The following is a 20,639-nucleotide window of genomic DNA, read 5'->3' as shown; positions in this document are numbered from 1 at the left end:
TGCAAGCAATTATCATCAACAAGCAACTTAAAGGCCAAGGCACTTTGACAAGAAAAGTAGTGAGTTTTATATGGAAGATTATGATATTTAAAGGAATTACATACACTGTCACTTATTATATAAGTAAAAGGTATTTATTCAGAATTCACAACACTCTCGAATAGTGAGACTCCTGTTCATTTATTTATTATAATGACTAGAAAACATCAGTAGTAGAAAAAATGTTCCACATTTTTTGAACCTTCACTGCAGTTTTTTTTTTTTTTTTTTTTAAATCAATATGTCAGATTCTACCCCTTCTGTTTCTTGTAGATTTCTCTGGATAATGTCAAAAGCAGATTTTTTTTTTTTTAAATGTAGAAAATAGTGTTTTTTCAGTGGAATTCCTTAGCAAAGCTGCATATCTGATGCAACATGAAAAATATGCAAGGCCAGAATAATCATAGATGTGCATCTATACAAACTCACCTACAATTACACCACCTTTAAAGAAATGGAAGAAAAGACATGTTGTGAAAGTTTTGTTCATCATACCACTGTAACAATGTAGTGAATGATTTTGACTACAGTCCAATTAAAAATTCATAGTAATGCTAAACTGGTCTCACATGATGTACAGCAAAACCTCACTCTTTCCTGTAAAGATATATGCTGGAATTTTCAGGTTCTAAGTATGGTAAAAGACCTATAGAGATCTACCAACTCACAGTGAACACTGGACAACGTGTTCTATTCCAGAGACCAGTATAAATGGGCCTGTGTTTTAAGAAAGAATCTCCAGCCAAATAACTTTAAAAAATCAAAAACCCAAAAAGGTAAAATGTCAATTTAAACAAAAGTGATGTAGATCTTGATAAAGCGAAAGAATCTTTCATTTAATTCTAAATGGATGGCTTACTTTTTCCTAACTTACCTTGTAAGTTAACATCTTCAGCTTCAAATGAAAACTTAAAGACAGAGCTGAAATTCCCCATGCTGGATAAACAGGATGCATGGAAGCATTGGGACATGGAAACATGACAAAATGCACTGATTTTTGAAACAAAGTCAAGCTTTTTCTTAGATAATTGGAAGGGGAAAACATGCAAGTACAGGAATTACCAGCTTATTCAGAAATGAAAATCACACAGAGTCACGCGAAATATGATAATAAAAAAATACAAAAATATCATGCGATAACAACCACTCTAACCCCATACAAAGGTAAACTACTTATTAATTATGTACATTGACCATGCAAAATTATAAACTACTAGTGTTATACATGGAATATATTACAGAAAGTAAATAGAAAGGGCATGCTAGTAGATTAGCTTTTCCATATCCTGACCAGAGTTGCAGTAAGCTTTTCAACCCACCAGCGCATTGGACAGGATGAAGAGATGGCTTTTCAAATTTAACAGCTGGCTGTTTCAAAGCCCCAGATCCTACTCTCTGATGCCTTTGCAAGTCTGACACTTGGGAGTTGTAGACCACTTCAACATGATCCAAATGCTTTGCAAGCGCCAGCATATATTCATAGCTCATCAATTAGGTCACAACAACACATCCTTTTGGCAGCTTGCAGACAGAAAAGAGAAGTGACCTGCTCAAAGTCAGTCTTGTGCTCAATCCAGTAAAGCCTGGCTCTTTCCACGAGACTGAGACTGTAAGCAGAGCAAACCTAAAACAATTAAAAAGGACAAACATTTCTCGTTCATAAATCACTGGTCCCAAACTTGAATTAAAGGATGTGCTTAGGTTGACATACAGCACCATTAATCCATGGCTTTGAGGCAATCTGTTGCCTCAGTTGAAGGAAATTATATGAGAAACTGAAGGAGAAAAAAAAGTGCAGCAAAAACTGATTTCAGCAACAGGCTACTACTTTTTAACTTGACTTGGATTTGTCTGCAAATCTGAGAAACTGGGAGCAGACAAAACTATCAGTATTCAGTTCTGTAAACATAATCTTAAATCCAGCATTGTCTACTTAACTTAACAGTTTTAAAAAATTCCAAAAGAAGTTATCTAAAAAGTGTGTGTGTGCACATGCTCTTTCTTTCCAGTGTTTCTTTTTTTCTTCCAATTTTAATCCCTTGTGTCCTTGCCTTTTTTGAGAAATATAAATTAATGACAATTCTCAATTTTGTGTAAGCATGTATTCTCTTTCCATTTCCGATCTTATTTTTTAAATTTTCTAAATGGAAAAAGAGTGGATCTGAAGAGAAGGGGAGAGTCATATCAGAAAAAAGTATGGTTTTAAAAAAACCCTCTTCATTGAAACCTTGGAAAATTCAGGGGGAAATTAAAGATAAGATGAATGCTGTTTGTTTTTCTTTTCCTGAATTCAATATTATATTTTTCCCCTGAAAATTCAGGTTTGGCCTGCATTCTCAGGAAGTAACCATTAAAAAAAAAAAAATCATTCTAAACATTATCAGCCAGGCTAGAGACAAGTGAAAATGACAGTATAGGATTATATTTCCAATGGAAATGGTGATCTGCTAATGAACTTAGTGCAGTCATTCACAGCTAGATACTGGCTCAGTTGTGGCAACCGGAAGGTATGAGAGAATCTGTTTGGATAAATGGCTAAGATAGGCTGATTGGCAAATTCACTGTCTCAAAGACAGTGCACAGCATCAGACTGGAGCATTAATCAGTGCAAAAAAAAGAGAGTATGAAATCAGGAAAAAACACTATGTAATGAGAAGTTCCACCTTGTTTTACTTTCTTTTCTTCTCCTTTTCAAAAGCTCTCTCTGGATTTTAAACAGCTCCATCCCAGTGGTGGGTTCTTAGTGAACTTTTAACCATTAACCTCCCAAGCTATCTTCACATTCAACTCAACTGGTGGGGTTGCTCAAGCTCACTTCACTCTGATCAAGACATCATTATTAGTATTAATGTTGCATGTTAGTTACAGCAAGGTTACAGAGGGGAGAGAGTGTTTGTGCCTTAGTGCCTGGGGAAGGAACGCTGGCAGAAGAGAAGCAGAAGCGTGCTGTGTGAGTGCAGGAGCATTCTCATGCCAAAGCGCATTCAACGTGTCGACCTCTCAACAGCATATCATGAAGGCAGTCAGCAAGTGACAACACCTGCATCTGAATTGCAGCCATCCTTCATTTGGGTTGGCAATTAAGTTCTCTGTTGCCACAGAAAATTAAGTAAATGTCCATAGAAGGTGATGCCATATTCTCTGTGCCTTGGCATATTCCATAATACGCTGCATCTTGCCTTTTGATATGTAAACAAAGTACATGATTTTTTCCCATCAAATGACAAGTTTTAAGAAGAGTGCAAAAAACCATCTTTTGAACTGCTCAAACACATTCAAAATGTCTGGGGTTCATGGACCTTGTTGTCACATTGTTATTTGCAGAACGATTTGAAGAATACATGCAGGTTAAAAAATAAGATAAAATAAAGCATGCAGTGCTATATACATGTCTCAATATCCATAAATGTGAAAGGTACCTTGCACTCATCTACCATGACTGAGTTGTGAGCTGCAAAAACACATTGGTTTGAGTTGTTTTCCCTATGATTTTTCATGTCGTCATAGATTGACTGAGTCTTGGTCATTTCAATGTCTTCATGCCCTTTATGATGGGAATCAATGGTGTCAAGTTCTGCCTTGGAAAGGTGGTAGACAATGCCAGCACCAAAAGAATCCCCCACTACATTGACTGACGTTCTCATCCGGTCCCTACAAAAGAAGGAAAAGGCAGAGGCTGAATGGCATGAGAGGAAGAAAAAGTAGGGCATGGCAGCCCTGTTCACGGTACAGTTACTGCATTTGTTTCAGGATGCTTAAGGTATCTTTTTAAGAGAGATGGGAGCTTTCAAGGGAAATGGGAGAAGTTTGCTTTCCCATGGGACTTGTTCAAACTCCTATGTCCCAGCTGCTTATTCTCATGGAATATGTCAAAGAATGTATGAATGTATGCTAGGTCACAGCCAAACTGCAGAGATGTGCTTTAGTGAGATTCCCCATGCCTGCTTCTGGAGCTGGAGGTTTCAATATCATGGTGCCAGGCTCACACCCCTGCCCTTTATTTAATCTGAATTTATCAGAGCACAGAACTTAATGCAGCCAGAGAAAAGGATTTTGATTCTGATGAGCTGATCTCATTTCTAGTTTGAGTTAACAAAAGGCCTGTCCCTTTACTCTTAGTGAGCAAATTACAGGGAACAAAAATGCCTGAAATATCTCCATAATGCTTAGGCTACTGAAGCTCCTGTCCTGGCACCATCTTTACAGATGGCCATCTGTTGGTGTGGCAGCATGCCCACTCACACTACGTGTGCCAGAGCTTGGCATATGAGCAACCCAAATATAGGTCATGGCCTACAAAATTATGAGCCTGTGACAGCATTTCACTAACGAGTGCCCCTTGTTGTAGGAGAGTGTCAACAGAGGCTAACATGCTTCATTACAAAGAAATATGTTTGTTGGCACTTTCTGGACAGGATGCCATTAAACAGACATGCTGCCTTTCTCTTGTCTTGTCTTTAGTGTGGCTCTATCTGACAACAGTGAAGTCACAGTTGTGGATTTTCCCTGACTTCAGAATTCTGCCCCAAACCTGACAAAAATTCTGCAAAAACAGGAGCTGGGTCCTGCTGTCTTTCCTGCTGTAGGGAAAAAAAAATCATTTATAATCTCTTTTGCCTCTTCATATCTGCACTAAACATAAAACTCCTAAAAACCTTCTGACCAAGGGTTGCAAATTAAACCGACTGAAAGCAGCCAAGTCTAGCTCTGCCAAATAGGTCAGAGAAGTGATTACACTGATTAATTCTCAGAAGTATATTTATGAAGATTCATTTACACAAAATGGCCAGGTTGAACAGTGTGCACATTTGCCAAGTGACAAAAGCTAGCATGTAAGACCTCATTTCCCAAGAGAGCGATTAATTTCAAAACAACCTTTCTAGTATTTCTAGTACTAGATTTGTGTGACATCTCCTTTTTCTGTAGAACACGGAGAAGAAAACATCTAAATATATAATGTCTCAACTGGTAAACGTCCATTATTCATGTTTATTCATGACCATATCAAATTTTGAGCACATTCTAACATCTTTGCTTTACATATCAGTACATCTTCCTTTCTCAGCTGTGGAATTACAGTCCCATTCAAGTTTCTCCTCTCCCTCTCAACATTATCATGCTTAGATATTTACAGACTTTGTGGTGTAATATCTTTGCTGAAGCAGTTAATATTCTGTTTTCTGGCTTCAAAAGAATATCCAGAAGGGGAAACCCTTTACAGTAATTCCCTCGAGAAACAAACCAAGAACTTATAGAAGGAAAACATCCTTCCAGTTTTGCTTCATGCAAATTAAATGCTTTATACAGTTCTCATCCAATGCCTGTGAAAATACCTACTTTAAACCTGGTCAGAGTGGTAGAATAGGAAAATAAAACTTTCTGGCATGATTTTTAATTAAGACCATTAAATACACTGAACCTGGCAACACAACTCTTCAAAAAGAACACGTACTTAAGTTTTTTTGCATGAGTGGTGTTAAATTTGGAAAGGATTCACTGATGCCAGATGACAGAGGGATAGTATAGCACGCCAAAAAACCAAGGTGGAGAGAATACATAAATATAATTGAGGCAGAATTCAAATTCTGGAAGGGTCATTTGAGGAGATGCTCCAGCTTGTGCACACGTACTACAAGCTGAGAGATAAAGCAATACAAACTGCACGCTGATGCACAATGTGTTACACTGCACGATCCGAAGAAAAAAGGAAGGTCCTTTCCACAGAAACAGCAAAGTCTCAGCTGTCAGGAATCAACAGCAAAGTGCCACTGACCTCTTTTGGGGCAAAGAACACCCTATGAAGAACAAAGAGAATTGCACTTACTCTTCTGTTAAAACCATCCAACCAATTAATTCCAGGCAAGTGGGATGACGTAAACAAAACAAATATAGGAAAGTTGCAGTCTAGACCCTTTTCATTACATCCAGACTTCACCTGAGTCTGAATATTCTGACTCTGATCTAAGCCAAGGCTTAGATCAGAGTCAGAATATTCAGACCCAGAGTCAGAACTGAAGCAATCTTTTTCTGAGTTACTGAATGAAAGTTTAAGTACTGGATCAGCTGCCCAAGCTTATTTTCCCTAATTCCGCTGTCTTTGCTGCAAAATACCACTAATCTGGTAACACTGATATTTGCTAAGCTTGTCAGCTCACATCTGGAGAGTACCCAGTTTGTAGCTCAAGCAAAATAAGCTCATTTTATTCCATCTGTTGGCATATATTTGCTTTCCTGTTAAATGTCACTGCTGTGTTGTGCTTTCTTTTAAACCGTAATAGAGTCTGTAAGAGTTGTGAAATCCCAGGAAACTTGCCTGGTTGAAAGAGCTAACACTGGGTATGCATGCATGGGAGGCAGAAAAATGGAACAACCCAACAGATACTGGAGAGGCTTGAAAAAAAAATCAATATGGAAACTTTTCAGCTCGTTTGAAGGAGAGAATGTCAAGTTTAGGATTTGACATAGTGTGATCTTTGTGTTACACAATGACCAAATTATGCAAAACTGGTTTTGGTAAGACCACATTTTCAGATGGTGGTAGTACTGTAAAATCAGCTGATGTTCTGATATTTGCTTTTGTCCAAAATAACAAAAAATTCATAGAGTAGAATATTTTTTTAAAACCTTTTTTATCTGAAATTGAAATGTTATTGAAGGGATGTTCTAAGTATTTGTACATGGCTGGTTGCATTTACTCATGGGTCCCAGAAAACTGGCTGGAATTGGGTCTTAAATATTTAATTAACTTTCGCTTCTACATTCTGTTAGAAATACTGTTGTAACATTATTCCATGTTTGTAGGTAAATAAAATGTGTTTTTACATTTCATTTCAGGTATTCTTTAGGTGTGGTTTGTGTGTGCAAAAGCTTGCTCAGAATTTGGCCTGTGTGCCTTTTCTTAATATAGCTATATCAGCAGCATCATTTTTCATAGTTCATTAGATTATTGTGGCTACCATAACACAGCCACTGGAAGATGGAAAATGAAGCTATCAGTTGTTGAACATAGATTAATAAGTACAGTGGCATGACACAGAGCTTTTCACCTCTTCTTTTATCTCTTTTTCTTTTACCTCTCAGTTCTGAATCACGGTGCACTGGCACTGCTGATCAGCAGGCCATGAGGATCAAACCCAACCATTTGGGCTGAAAGTTCCCTTGCCTTCCATTTATTTTGGAAAGACATCTTGAAGTATTTCTTTCAGAATTCCTATCCTTCCTATTCCTACATTCATCATGGCTACAGCTGCTCAGTACAGAAGTTTTTATTTCTTAAGCAAGGTTGGATTAGCCAGTGGGGACAGTGCTGCTGAAATGCAACACCCACTAGTGGATCAGAACTGCTGATAAACTTACAGCTCTGGGGCTTGCCAGAGTTAGCAGAGCTTCTCAGTCCACAGGAATATTTTAAAAATACAGTTCTCTAAAAAACCAAGCAAACCCCAGGCTCTTTTGCACATCCTCCTACCAGCTGCAGAAACCTACCTATTTGCCTTACTTGGAGAGTGAAGAAAGCCAGATATTTTAAACATATTTTTATATATTTTTTCTCGCCTTCTTCCAGCTGCAGATTCCTGTACCGCTTTCCTGTTTTCAACTATGACATCATAAATATAATAAACCCACTGAATATCACATCTTTCCCTATGCCTGCTGTATCTTCTCATTTCACCATTCTCCATCATGATATTATGAGATTCAGCTATAAATAAATAATCTAAGTCAAGTTTTCCCTTTGCCTCCTCAAGCTGTAAATTCCTTTTTCTTTCTTCCCTGAAGCAGAAATCAGCTGCATGCTATCCTTCAAAATTCTTAGTGACAGATAGACTATGCCAGTAGACCCAAAATACATGCCAGAGGATTGATTTAGTTTCTTCAATTCTTCTCAATACTCCAAGAGATAATGACAGAAAATTAAACTTCTATTTTATCTGCACAGGTACATTCTCAACTCTGCTATTTCTCCTTGCATAATTTTGGTTGTATATCTGGAACTGAAAGTTACCAGAAGCAGGCAGCTGAGGCTGCGAGTGTAGGAGAAAACACATAAATAGTGCAGTTACATTTATGTCTTCCTTTCTGGGCACCACAGCTGGAACAACAAAAACAAATGTCTTTACTATTTCAAAAGATATTATAGGAGAGCTGGCTGTTGGCCAGAATAAACCAGAATACACTGTGCTGCAGCAGTACAGGACAATACAAAAGTGTCTCTAGAGGCCAGTACAACTTAAGGGCTACTGAGTCTCTTTCAGTCTCTTTCAGCTCTGCCCAGATGACAGAAGGATATCCCAGCTGTCAAATTACAGCAAGAGAAAGGATGTGGCCTGGCATATCCTCTGTCTGTATTTACAGCTTCTGCATTCAAGTGTTGAAGACCAGTAGCCTCAGAAAACTATATGTGGGTTAGCAGTTTCTCACTGGAGGACCTGCAATGGCACTGGAGGACTTTGATCACAAGTTCTTGGAAATGAAAGCCATTCTTTCTAGTCTGAATGATCTGTCAGTAAAAGGAAACTAGGGAATTACCTTCTTTATTTCAGTTTTCATTCTTATTTGTCTTTGGTCTTTCTCCTACCCTGGAACAGGCTCTTTTTAAAGGTATTTTACTTTCTTATATACACAAATAAATCAACTTTTGTTCCTACAAGTATAAAACATTTGGTATTACAAGTGCCCACATCTCTCTATAACCTGCTGGCAGCATCCTGATGGAACTTGCATTTTCAGCGTTCATCCTTCATTTTAGACCAGAACTATAACAAATGGAAATATGAAAGCAAAGATTAGAAAACTGCTCTTGAGTGATGGAAAAGCAACATTAGGGAGAAGATAATACAAAACTGTGAGCTCACAAGTGTGCCAAAGAGACCCTTGGCTCATGAAAACTGACTTCAGTAGCTCTGTAACAGTTTGTAACAGCTGAAAAGCTGCTTTCAGTGTCTTCTACTTCACTGAACAGCCCATTTCCTCCTTTGGCTTATCTGTAGAGGAGAGACTTGCAGTCCTTTAAGAGCAATGGTTGTAAAGCACTGTGGACAAACATTATTTCACTGCCTTTTCTGCACCGAGCAGCAGCATCAGCACAACTTACAAAAGCCAGTCAACAGCAACAAGCAGACTGATGTCCTGGGTGGGGAGACCCACGGCAGTCAGGATCAGCAGCATGGTGACGAGTCCCGCGCTGGGAATGCTGGCAGCTCCAACACTCGCAAGGGTGGCAGTCAAACTGCAAAACCAAACATCAAATGGGAGCAGCAGGAAGAGAACACACACTTTGCTTGCATACTCATGGGACCATTAGGAAGGCCATATTTTTAATGCGTTCTTCCCATAAAGCACAACTAAATGATAAATTAAGGTAAGCTCAGGTGTTGTGTTGTAAACACAACACTCTTGTGTTTCTCTAGGGATATTTTTAGGGGATGCCAGATTGATGGGGTTTGTTCCGAGAGTTAGAAGAGGGGTGTCTATAAGCTAGTTATGACATTCAAATCTGTGTTGTGGTGTTTTCTAAACTCGACAAACTCATCCAGGGTTTTGAATCCTGAGTTTTGACCATCCCAACATGCCAAAGTTTGGTGACTACAGGTTGAATTTTTAGGGTGATTCATTTCTGTTTATTTATGTTACCTGAAGACTGGATTGTGAGTTAAAGGCTGAGAGAAAGCAGTTATTATTAAATACAGAAGAATAAAAGTCTGGTATCCAGAACTCCCAAAATATAAGCCAGCGGTCTACCAAGCCTAGATACAAATCAGCCTAGATGAAAGAGCAAAATTGATGTGATTCTTTCATAAATCCAAACCTGTGTTTGTTTTTGCCTCATATATTTTGATGAAGATCAGTAGAGTGAATGTCTGAGCTTCAAATATTTAGAAAAACACAACACGCACCATAACAAATATCAACATCATTGGGCAGTCTTATAAAGAATGGAAAATAAATTTGTCAGAGAGCAAGTCAAGGGGAGAAAAACAGGGAAGAGGAGAGGGAGAGGAGGAAGGTAAATAAAAAGGAAAGCCAGTGAGAGGGACAATTTAGATTTTTGTTTATGCCTTGCTTATGCTATACATGAGGTGAAAAACTCCTACAGGGTCTGTATGCATGCTGAGAGCCCTAACACATGCCAGGTGTTAGGGAGGCAGAAAATGGAGGGATGCTCTGTCTCTGAGGGGACTGCATCTGGCAGCCAGTCAGGGCAGAGAGAAGTCCCACAGCTGGGCTGCCCAGGAATAAATGCTGGGAAATGGGGCTGTGGGTGGCACCTTAGCTCCTGAAAGCAAGAACTGTGCCACAGCAGGTCCCATTTCCTTTGGGCTTCCTGGAGGGACCGGGAGCTCACCCAACCACTGGTACCCTACAAATGTGAAAGTGTGGGAGCGGCTCACAGCTGGTCTGTGAGTCAGAAAGGATTAGTGAAAGAGAAGGAGCTGATAAGAGCTGCCTTTGCTCCTGAAAGGAGCTTTATCAAGGCTGTCAGCATGGAAACTAAGGAGAGAGAAAGAGAGAGAGATAAATGAGGGGCAGGCTGCCTTGCTCCAATGAATATCATGTTGATTTACTCTGACCAATGAATGAGTATAAACTTTGTGAAAGAGTATAAAAATACAGCAAGCTGTAAAATAAATACAGAGAAGCCTTCTTAATTACAGTATGTTCTTCAGTTTGTTATGACTGCTCGACAATGACAAAAGTGCTTCCAATACAGAAGTAGGGAGAACAGACTCTGCAGGAAATACTTGCCCATTAGCCCCAGAACTCATCTGCGAGGATGTTAGCCTGATTTAGAGCTGCCAGATGCTGTCTGGCTGGGTCTGACCTAGGCTGCAGTGTGTCTGTCAGGTGTCTGGGTTAGAGTGCAGCCTGGCTCACTAAACACCCAGATAGGTCCAGCAGATGTGCAGGCAGGATGCTCTGCTCTGCTGTCAGGCTTTGCACGTTTTTTTCCCTCAGGCACTTCCAGCCTAAACTGGTAAGGGATTCCTTCCAAACTCTGTGAGCAAATGCTCCTGCCTGCCTTCCCACAGTAAAGCAGTACTTACAGACCTGGAGGGGAATAAAGCTAGCAGAGTTCAGAACTAAACAGAACCTGTCTTAGCTACCAAGATCACCCCTTCCCAAAGAACACAGAAAAGCAGAGGAATTAAATGACCAGGATGAAGTAACTAAGGCTGGTCAAAGGCTAGTTAAGTCTTTATGAGGTTATGTCTGGGTCATTTGAATATTGTCAGCATCACAAAGTGCATATTCCAGAAAAAACCTAATAATCTTTCCTCCATTTTTATTGTAATCTCAAGAGATAGCTCTTGTCATATTGCTATAGCAAAAATTTATGAAGAGGGAAAGAAGTGGTTTTACAAATCAACCAAAGTTGCTCCCTGCTTTGTAAATGTCAGTTGCAAAGCTGGATACACCAGCCTTGAAATGGTGAGATCAGGAAGAGCCAATTGCTCAATCCCTCAGAGAAAGAGAAGATGAGTAACTCAGGTTCAAGCCAACCAAATCTCCTGGACAACAGCAGATTCCTGATTTGAATTCCCTTGGTCTCAATTTAGTTTAATATGTGGCATCTCTGAAATGACGGTTTCCAGTTTTAGGAACAAATATGGATCATGCAGGTCTAGCATCTGCCTTCATTAGAAGCAGCCCTGAAAACCCTTTACAAACTTGGCTTTACTATTTCAGGAGTCAGGGCAGGAAGTAAACAAATGGAAAGTGTGGAACTAGTATAGCTGGGCAAGAAACACAGAATTAGACAACCCTTTGAAGGAGTTTCTTTAGTGTTAAAAAGGTTTAATAAAAGAAAACTGTGTGGGTGAAAACGACAGGAAGAAGACAAACTTGGCAGCCTTCACTTGTGGTTTCCATTTTAACTATTCAAAATGTCAGACCTGCTGTCTTCATCAAGTTAAAACTCCCTTACAGTAAACAGCCTTCAATCACTCTTATCCTTTTTTAATGGGTGCTTTCTTCCGGATAAGACAATTTGATATGAAAAGACTACATTTAATATTTGCTGGGTTAGAGATAAAAGGTCTGGGAGTATCCAAACCATGCCACAGACAATCTCACCCTCAGGATGGGCTATTCTCAGTTCATTATTTTTTTCCTGTTCACCAAAGTCACAGAAAAAGTACAGGAAAATATAAACACATAGAAAGATTTTTTAGGTATAACTTTTTCTTGTAGTGTATATAAACAGATATAATTCTAGAAAGTGAATGGCCCATACATGAGTTGTAGCACACCCCTAAACAAACAAAAAAAAGCATTTCATTGGACAGAGAATGCTTTATATTAGAATTGACATTGTTTTTTGTGCTGGTTTTGCCTGCAGTAGAATTAATTTCCTTCACAGTGACTGGTATAGAGTTGTGTTTTGGATTTGTGCTGAGCACAGGGTTGATAACGCAGAGATGATTTGTTATTGCTGAGCAGGGCTCACACAGAGCCGAGGCCTTTTCTGCTTTCCATGCTGCCATGGTGGGGAGGGAGCTGGGGGTGCAGGGGAGGAGACACAGCTGGCACAGGTGACCCCAGCTGACCAAAGGGACATTCCACCAAAGGGACCACGTGTGTGTGGAATCATCAGTGCATAAAGTGGGAGGAAGAAGGAGAAAAGGGGAGTTTGGAGGGATGTCCTTTGTCTTCCCAAGTGACTGTCACACGTGGTGGGGCCTGCTCTCCTGGAGGTGGCAGAGCACCTGCTCACCTGTGGGAGGTAGTGGATAACTCCTTGGTTTTCTTTGCTTGTGGGCACTATTTCTGCTTTCCCAATTGAACTATTGCTATCTCAGCCCATGAGTTTTCTTTTACCTTTGATATTCTGTTCCTGATCCCGCTGGTGAGGGAGTGAGTGAGTGGCTGTGTGGGGTTTGGTATCCACACAGAGTTAAACCATGACAATTGTCAACTGTAGAAGTGTAAAACACCAGCGTGCACTATGGCTGCAAATACAGAAAACACACCACGAGAGAACCAGGACTCATATATAAAACATCCATTTGCATATCATTATTAGAAATCCACGGATTTCATACTGAATCCAACTTAGACAACTCAGCTACTGAGAAGACACCCAACACAAAATATTCACATTTTACAGTCTGTAGAAACAAAGGACTCTTTTGAACTGACCTCACAGTAACTATCTGGCCCCCATCCAGGTCAATTCCATTCATCTGTGCTATGAAGATGGCAGCCACAGCTTCATAAAGGGCAGTTCCATCCATGTTAATAGTTGCTCCAACAGGAAGAACAAACCTTGTTACACGCTTATCAATGCCGAGATTTTCTTCAAGACACCGGAATGTGACGGGTAATGTTCCAGCACTAGGGAGAGAAAGCAAAAAACACAAAGAAGTCATAATTAAAATCAATATAACACATACACGTAAGGGAGAAAAATGAGAAATTCTAATACCATTGTTTATATTTTCTACTTCCACCTTCTGCTGTGATTTAAGCCTTTTTTAGACAATTTTTAAACTAGGCCTACATTTAACTGGAAGTGGGACTGTAGCCAAGACATGAACGAGGCTTGATGTAGGATGAGAGCTTGAGAGCGCCTGGATGAATGCTCAGCTTTTCACTGAAGCCCAATTATTTTGCCAAAATTGATTAAAATACAAACAGAGAGGTTTTTTTCCTTTATTTTGTGAAACCTAGAAATGTTTGTTTTTTCTTTCTTGAATGCAATGAGACTGGTCTTAACATGCTCTGAAAAGAAAAAGAATTATCACTTTTCCTAGTTGAGGAAACAAGCACAGAATTAACACAATTTGCACAAGTGATTAGACAAATGGCAGAAAAGAAAAAAAAAAAGAAGGAAAAAAAAATGGGTCTCTCAGATGTCTGCAGGTCTCTGCAGAGATACAGCCTCTCTAGAGAATCCTGAAGGCAAGTGGTATTTTGATTTATTTAAACATGGTTGTATTACAAATAGTTTTCATTCAATGGCACAAAATGATTTTGCAGTGAAGGTTAGAAAAGTAGCTGTACTTCCTAACCAGCAGGTAATAATCTGCCAAAAAATAAAGCACACTGGTATTTCTCAGGTGTACCTGGAAGCCGTGCCTAGTGCTGTGATCCACGCCTGGAAAATCCCAGCAAGGAATGAAAATGGGCTTTTCCTCGTTATCACAAAGTAGAGCAGAGGCAGGAAGATCCCTCCATGGATGACAAGACCCACAATCACAGTGACCATGTACATGCCAAGTTGTCTAGCAACTACTTCCAGGTCCTTGATTGCAATGATTTTTCCACAGATGAGGCAAGCAATACCCAACGGGGAGTACCTGGAGAAAGAAACAAGCATAGGCAGAATCATCTTGGCAGTGCAGTCATAGAAACTGTGCTGAGCAAAACACAGAGTGGAGAAGAGCAGGGAGCTCTCAGGCTCAGCAGCGAGGTGCACGTCAAGAAGTGATAGAAATTCAAGGGATAGTTTTCACATATTTTTTAAAAACAATGGACATCTCCAGCAAATTACCCATATACTTCATTTTCCATCTATCAAATGGAACATGCCTTTCCTGAATAGCTCTCAATCCTAAAACAACATTGGACAAGAATATGATAATGTTACACAGGCTTGTATCATTGCAAAGAATGGTGCAGATTTGTTCTTAAAATGTAACTTTTACAACCCACTGTTTATTTGGTTTCAGGAGGTTGCATTATTTACTTCAGTTAAACTCTTTGTTGAAACAGTTCAACATTTGTTGAAATGAACTGTTTATATCTTGAAGGCTGGAAATGTTTCCACTATGATCTTTCAATAATTCAGACAAATGCTTTTTAATTTATGGATTCTTCATTAATTATGCACTTTTGTTACTTAGCGTAGGGGTTTTGTCTCGTCAATCATTAGAACAATACAAAGGAAACAGATTTTCAGAATAAAAGTGCTTCCTGGTTTTTGTTAGAATATCTCATGGTTTCTCAAGCAGTGTGCCCAAAGCCTGGAAGCCTTCAATCACTCCAAATGCAAGGCCAGCTGTTACACCACTTATCATAAAATGCCACGTTTCAGTGAACTTGACAAAGTGCAGTTCTTACGGAGAGTTACATGTTGTCAGAGCCAGATGTCTGTTTTGTTTTATGCTTGTGTAGCAATGCCATGTTCCTGAGAGTCTCTAGGTGCCATGGGAGTTGCAGATGTCTGTGCTGAGCAATCATAAACCAAACAGAATGTAACTCTGCATAAGGAAGTGCTTTTTTCTTTATAAACACACACTAAAATCCCCTTGCTTCTGGCTTCAACAAATCTCCAAAAAATTCTAAACAGAGATGAACAAAAGGAATTCCCAACATCAATTTCCTTTTTTCATGAGAAGAGAAATAAAAATCACATCAATAAAAAATAAATATTTACAGTGAATTTCTTGAAACTTGAAAGATTTCCTACTGTTGCAACACTGACTACTAGAGAATATTTATATTGTAGGCAGGGTATTACATCTTGGGTCTACCAAATGGTGCTAAATAACAGTAAATTCTAGCTCCTGGAGGGTTATGGGGGTTATGACTTTCTTAAGGGCAAGTCAGGCCCCATTATTACAAACAGGTATACTTCAAAAAGAGGGCAGATATCTTCCAGGGACCCCATTGCAGCAAGGTTGTAAGTCATTCTGCAGAAACTATGAGTGAAAGGATTACACATCACTGAAAACTACTGGAATTTTTTTTTTTGATGCTAAAGTATTTTTACTAAAGAAGACCATGAATAAAGTGTGTCTACTGGCTTTTTTTTGTAATTAAACCTTCTAGGAAATACCCTGGGATTATGCTAACCCCCCAGGAAGATTGGGATACTCTTGTGTGGGCCATTCTTATTTGCTGAGGTGTTCTCCTCTATAATGAACTTCCATAGTCAATGTGGCATTTGAAGGCCTTTCCTGGTACATGCATTGTATTTCAGCACACAAAGAAGAGAATCTCTTCAGAAATGTTCCAAGATGGGTCCTAAATAATCCTCACCAAATGGAAATAATGCTGCTGTGGTTCTAATATATCTCTCAAGGCTTTAGAAAGTCAACTATTTAATTACACCATTTACTAACAAACTGGCATCACTATATCCAAGTTTTATAAGGACTTTTTTTAAAAATTACTTTTTTGTTCTGTGAGTTAGAACTACAAACTTACCACATGATCATTGTTACTAACTTCATTACAATCTCATTCAGGATGTTGAAGAAATCCACCATCATCTTGGCCTGTTCTCCCATTTTCCCCATAGCAATGCCAAAAGCAATAAAGAATCCTATCAAACCTGTTGGGAAAAATTGCAAGACAAAAAAAGAAGGCTCTTAGGAAGTTTTTGCACTTAGTCAATGTCTTGATGCTACCTGCAAATCCAGATTTCACAGAAACACAGAATCACAGTTTAGGTAAACTTGGAAAGGACCACAGTGGGTCATCTGGTCCAAGCTCCCTGCTCAAGCAGGGTCATCCTAGAGCACATTACTCAGGATATCAGAACTACAGGGTATTACAAATGTCTTGGGACTTTTTAATATGCACTTATGCTCAACTACCATAATCAATTCCAGAAAATCTTTTATTCTTCAATGTTTTACTAATTTCACAGCCCAATTACAGTTTTCTTGGTTTTTTTTTTTTTTCCTGTATTGATCTGATCATCAAAAAAAAACATATACAGTAATCTTCCAGTGCCATTCAGCTATTAGAAACCTCATGGACCCTGGCAAATGGGAAAGGTAACACAGTGCTGTACTGTAATTCCATTGTTAAAAGAGTTTCTAGAAACCAAGAGGAATTTTCTCAGGCTTTACAAAAGTGCCTTGACAGACCAATTAGTCCTGGAGTACAGGGAAATGCAAAGTAGCCCTAGAACTTTTGTAGGGCAGAAGTATTCCTGTTAAATGAAGAAGGTAGAGGTGAGAGGAGAAGGTGGGTATTGCATTTAACCACAGAACTCCCAATAAGCAGGTTAACCTCACTGAAAATTCTATCAGTTGATACAAAATTGTAGCACTGAAAATGGGTAACATATGGCTCCAAATATAGATTTATCTGGAGTATTGGACTATCAGTGTGAGAAAACAATGGATGCATCTGTCATGGATTACTTTGCAGCTGTTTCTTCAATGCTAACCTTTTATATCCAGAAATTTTCAGTGCCCAGGGCTGGATTATTAACTGATACCGACAGATAGTTTGAATCTTCAGCCATTCTTTGAGGCTAATTTTTCAGTCATGATATGAGTCCAGTGTTTAACAAATCTGTAAACTACTCTGGGAAATTCCTATGAAAGAAACCTATTGGGACACAAAAACATTCAAGATAAGGGAATACGAGCTGCCAATACCCTGGGAAAAGACAGGCTGTCCCATATCTTCACACTGGGTTTAGCAACCAGATTTTTTTCTTCTTTTTTTTTTTTTTTTTTAATCCAGTTTCCTGTATACAAAGTCATTCTTTAGAACCAAGCTATCTTTGTTGAGTGAGTTGAATAGGGAAGTGAAGCATATGTTTGTGTGCCACAGAGCGTAGAGAAATGATGAAAAGCTTTTCAAAGACCAAGTTACTTCCTGGAATTCAGAATCTGCATTAGAAAATGTTAATAGGTAGTTTTGTTCATTAATTCCAAATGAGCTGTTGTGTTAGTCATGAGAGTCAGATTGGTTCCTATTTGCAGGAATTTGCCTGGCTTGTACAGATTATCCAAACTGGATGGCAATTCCCACAATATTTTCATTTCTTCATTCAAAATCAAACCCACAACAAACCAACCCAAAAAACTCAAGAACATTTCAGAGTCATTGGTCAAAACACCACAGCAAATTCCCCAGCTATATTGTCTATTTCTTTTCTACAGGAATTGTATTCAGCCTTTTCTTATCCATGACAGAGCCTACACAAAACAAGCCCAACATTAAGGGCAATGCATCTCTCACTCAAAACAACTGTTTCATTTTAATGCGTAAAGAGAATTCCTGGAGAGAAAAAAAACAGGCCAGGGTAAAGAGCATTGGCAATGAGCTTCTGCCTCATGCCTGGTGCAAAATGCCAACTTGCAGCTCTGAAAGTGGCTCCTCCGCCCACAGATGCTGAACGGAACGAGAGTCGCGAAAGCAGGCAGGATACAGGGCTCTTGTAGAGCAGGCTGCTTCACAGAAAAACAAGACCAGCTTACAGATGCTATCATCTCCCCTGTATCTAAGCAAAGCAGCCAGCCAACTCACCAACACCTCAGGAAGGTCTGCAGACAGCACTGTGTCAGCAAGAGCTGTTCAGCAGCTGAAAGAGGCCATTTGCCCTTCAAAGATTATGGCCTAGTGGTGAGAGAAAGCAGGGGATTAGGTACCCCAACAGAGTGTCCCACTTTGAGGACACCTATAGACAGGGAGGTGTCAGCCTCAGCCTTGTGGATGTGCTGTCACAGAGCATCTTCAAGCGTAGGTGTGAGGCTACAAATTGAGAGCTAATCTGTGACTGACTTCACCCACATACAGAAAGGAAGGAGTTGAAGGAGGAGCACTCCTCTCTCAGATGAAAAAACAGGGACTCTAGACACAGAAGAAAAAATAGAAGTAGTGTGGAAGCTGTTTGTTTCTCATGTGCCCCCATCCCAGACTGAACAGTTGCTTCAGGAAGGGGTGGGAGATAGGCAAAGTTTTCCTACCACCTCCACTTGCTGGCTTGTTCAGACAAGATGGCATGATGGCAATTGCAGCTGGTAAAGGTCAGCAGCCAACATGAAAGGAGGAGGGAGTTGTGACTCAGAAATGTGTCAAGCCTTTCTGGGAATTTTCTTGGGTGGTGTGGTTCACACTCCACCTCTCACTTCAGGCTCTACCTCAAGCCAAATTAGTTCAGCACACCCAAGACAGCTACTGGAAACCACTTGGATCCATCAGGGGGTGTGTGAAGCACTGGCTCTTGAAGCTCTTCCCCCATACTGTTTTGCCAATATGCATTAGTATTAGCCTAGGTCAGCTTCTTCTAGGATGAAAGGATATTTTGGGTAGCTCCTACATGCTTTGCCACTGTACTCCTCCAATTCATAACCACAAAGCTGCCAATCCAGAACAATTCACTTGCTGGTTTCTGTGATATCTCAGAGACCCATGGACAGCCGTTAGATGATAACATTTGATGATTATCTAGAGAGACTAAACGTGCACTGAAGACCAGATCAAACAACATTGACTACCTAGCCATAGCAAAAAGCTGTGACATACATCTCATGTACATATTTGACAGGCAGGAAATTTTCTTACCCAGGACATTCATGCCATCCTTAAATTCCAGTCCCTTCTTAATGACCATCTGGGCTTCAGGTGCTGCTGTCTCATTCACCATAGCAATAGCAGAATCAGTGACATTAGGTGGCTCTTCAACAGGTAGTGGCACCAGCACTCTCTTGGTGACAGTTTGGATCTGAAGGGAGGATGAGAATGGAAGTAGTCAGAATGCATCCATATGGTAGACAAGGAATTAATAATAAAAAGTCTTCACTTGGCATTCCAGGGAACTATATTTTTAAAGGATTAGATATGCATTCCACAGCCTCTTAACCCTTCTTCCAAAACTAAGTTTATTTTTCAACAGTTTCAAGTGCTACAAAGTACTGGGGGTCTTCCTCACAACTCTAGTGTGACAAGTATGGCAAATGCATGTTTTTTATTGCTACAATGAAACATTTTACAGATAGTTAGTCCCTTTGGCCAGGCAACTCATAAAGGGAGCTTCCCAGACTGTGTGCCGCAGGCTGATACCATTTGTTTAGCACCAAAAGCCAGGTGCCTCTAAAATCAGTCATGGCAGCAGCTCTGCAGTAAGGCTTGTTATTCAGGATGGTCTGTTCATCTCAAGTCATCCCAGTTTAATGGTTAACTTGAACAAAAAATTCAGGACATTTCCAACACTTCTCTTACAACTTTTGGGCTCTTGACTGCAAGAGCTCAAAATGGAATATACACAGTGCCCTGAGATCTCTAATTAAAAGATTGTGGGGGATAGATAACAGAAAGATTACCAGTGCTGCTAGATACAAATCTGACCACCTAAAAATAAAAAGGCATCAGCTTCTGACCCCATTTGGACCCACTCCTGGCACATGAAAGTCAGGGTAAAGGAAAAGCTGGGAAGGAGTGGTAGGAGGAGAAGTGAGCTTGAGGTTACAACTAGGGAAAAAGGGAGGAGGGAGTGGAAAAAGAGAGATCTGTGATTTGCTGCTTTTAGAAGGGATGTTTTCCTCCCACTTCCCACCTTGACCCTTTTTCCGCCTCTTCATGGTCCTGGGGCAGGCAAAATGGTTTGGAAGCTATGACTGGCTTGCCATGTTTTCCCACCTGCTCCTAGAAACACTCAGCAAGGTAACAGAAACTGTGCATTAGCTTTTCAAAGAACATTTCCACCTCTTTCTTGTTGACATGGACATTGTAGTACTATGGATGAGGATCCAGATTTGATCCATATGGTGTAAAGCCTTATGGTTTTAAAATACCTTACATCTCTGCTTCTGAAACCTGCTGCCTAAATCTGGAGAGGGGGATATAGACAGAAAACCTACATAGCTTTGCATGAGAAACTCTTCAGTTGTCCTGAAACCACCTAACATTAT

General features: G+C 39.8%; 1 protein-coding gene across 4 annotated transcripts in view; it reads right to left on the bottom strand.

The window, feature by feature from the left end:
* Positions 1 to 20,639, bottom strand: part of SLC1A2 (solute carrier family 1 member 2) — an 86,915-nt gene that overhangs the window by 9,107 nt on the left and 57,169 nt on the right. For 3 of the 4 annotated variants that reach the window (XM_074543231.1, XM_074543229.1, XM_005480156.4), the window contains exons 5-10: positions 19,294 to 19,453; positions 16,192 to 16,318; positions 14,106 to 14,339; positions 13,180 to 13,374; positions 9,134 to 9,268; positions 3,459 to 3,690 (exon numbers count right to left, since the gene is read on the bottom strand). In XM_074543231.1, coding sequence (XP_074399332.1) covers positions 3,459 to 3,690; positions 9,134 to 9,268; positions 13,180 to 13,374; positions 14,106 to 14,339; positions 16,192 to 16,318; positions 19,294 to 19,453 — 1,083 coding nt within the window. Of the gene's footprint in view, positions 1 to 913; positions 976 to 3,458; positions 3,691 to 9,133; positions 9,269 to 13,179; positions 13,375 to 14,105; positions 14,340 to 16,191; positions 16,319 to 19,293; positions 19,454 to 20,639 lie in introns of all 4 variants that reach the window. The other variant, XM_074543230.1, reaches the window with a different exon arrangement.

The sequence above is a fragment of the Zonotrichia albicollis genome, chromosome 6 (genome assembly GCF_047830755.1).
Source record: "Zonotrichia albicollis isolate bZonAlb1 chromosome 6, bZonAlb1.hap1, whole genome shotgun sequence".
Classification (NCBI taxonomy): domain Eukaryota; kingdom Metazoa; phylum Chordata; class Aves; order Passeriformes; family Passerellidae; genus Zonotrichia; species Zonotrichia albicollis.
The sequence above is the reverse complement of the archived record's forward strand: the minus strand, read 5'-3'. Positions and strand labels throughout refer to the sequence as shown.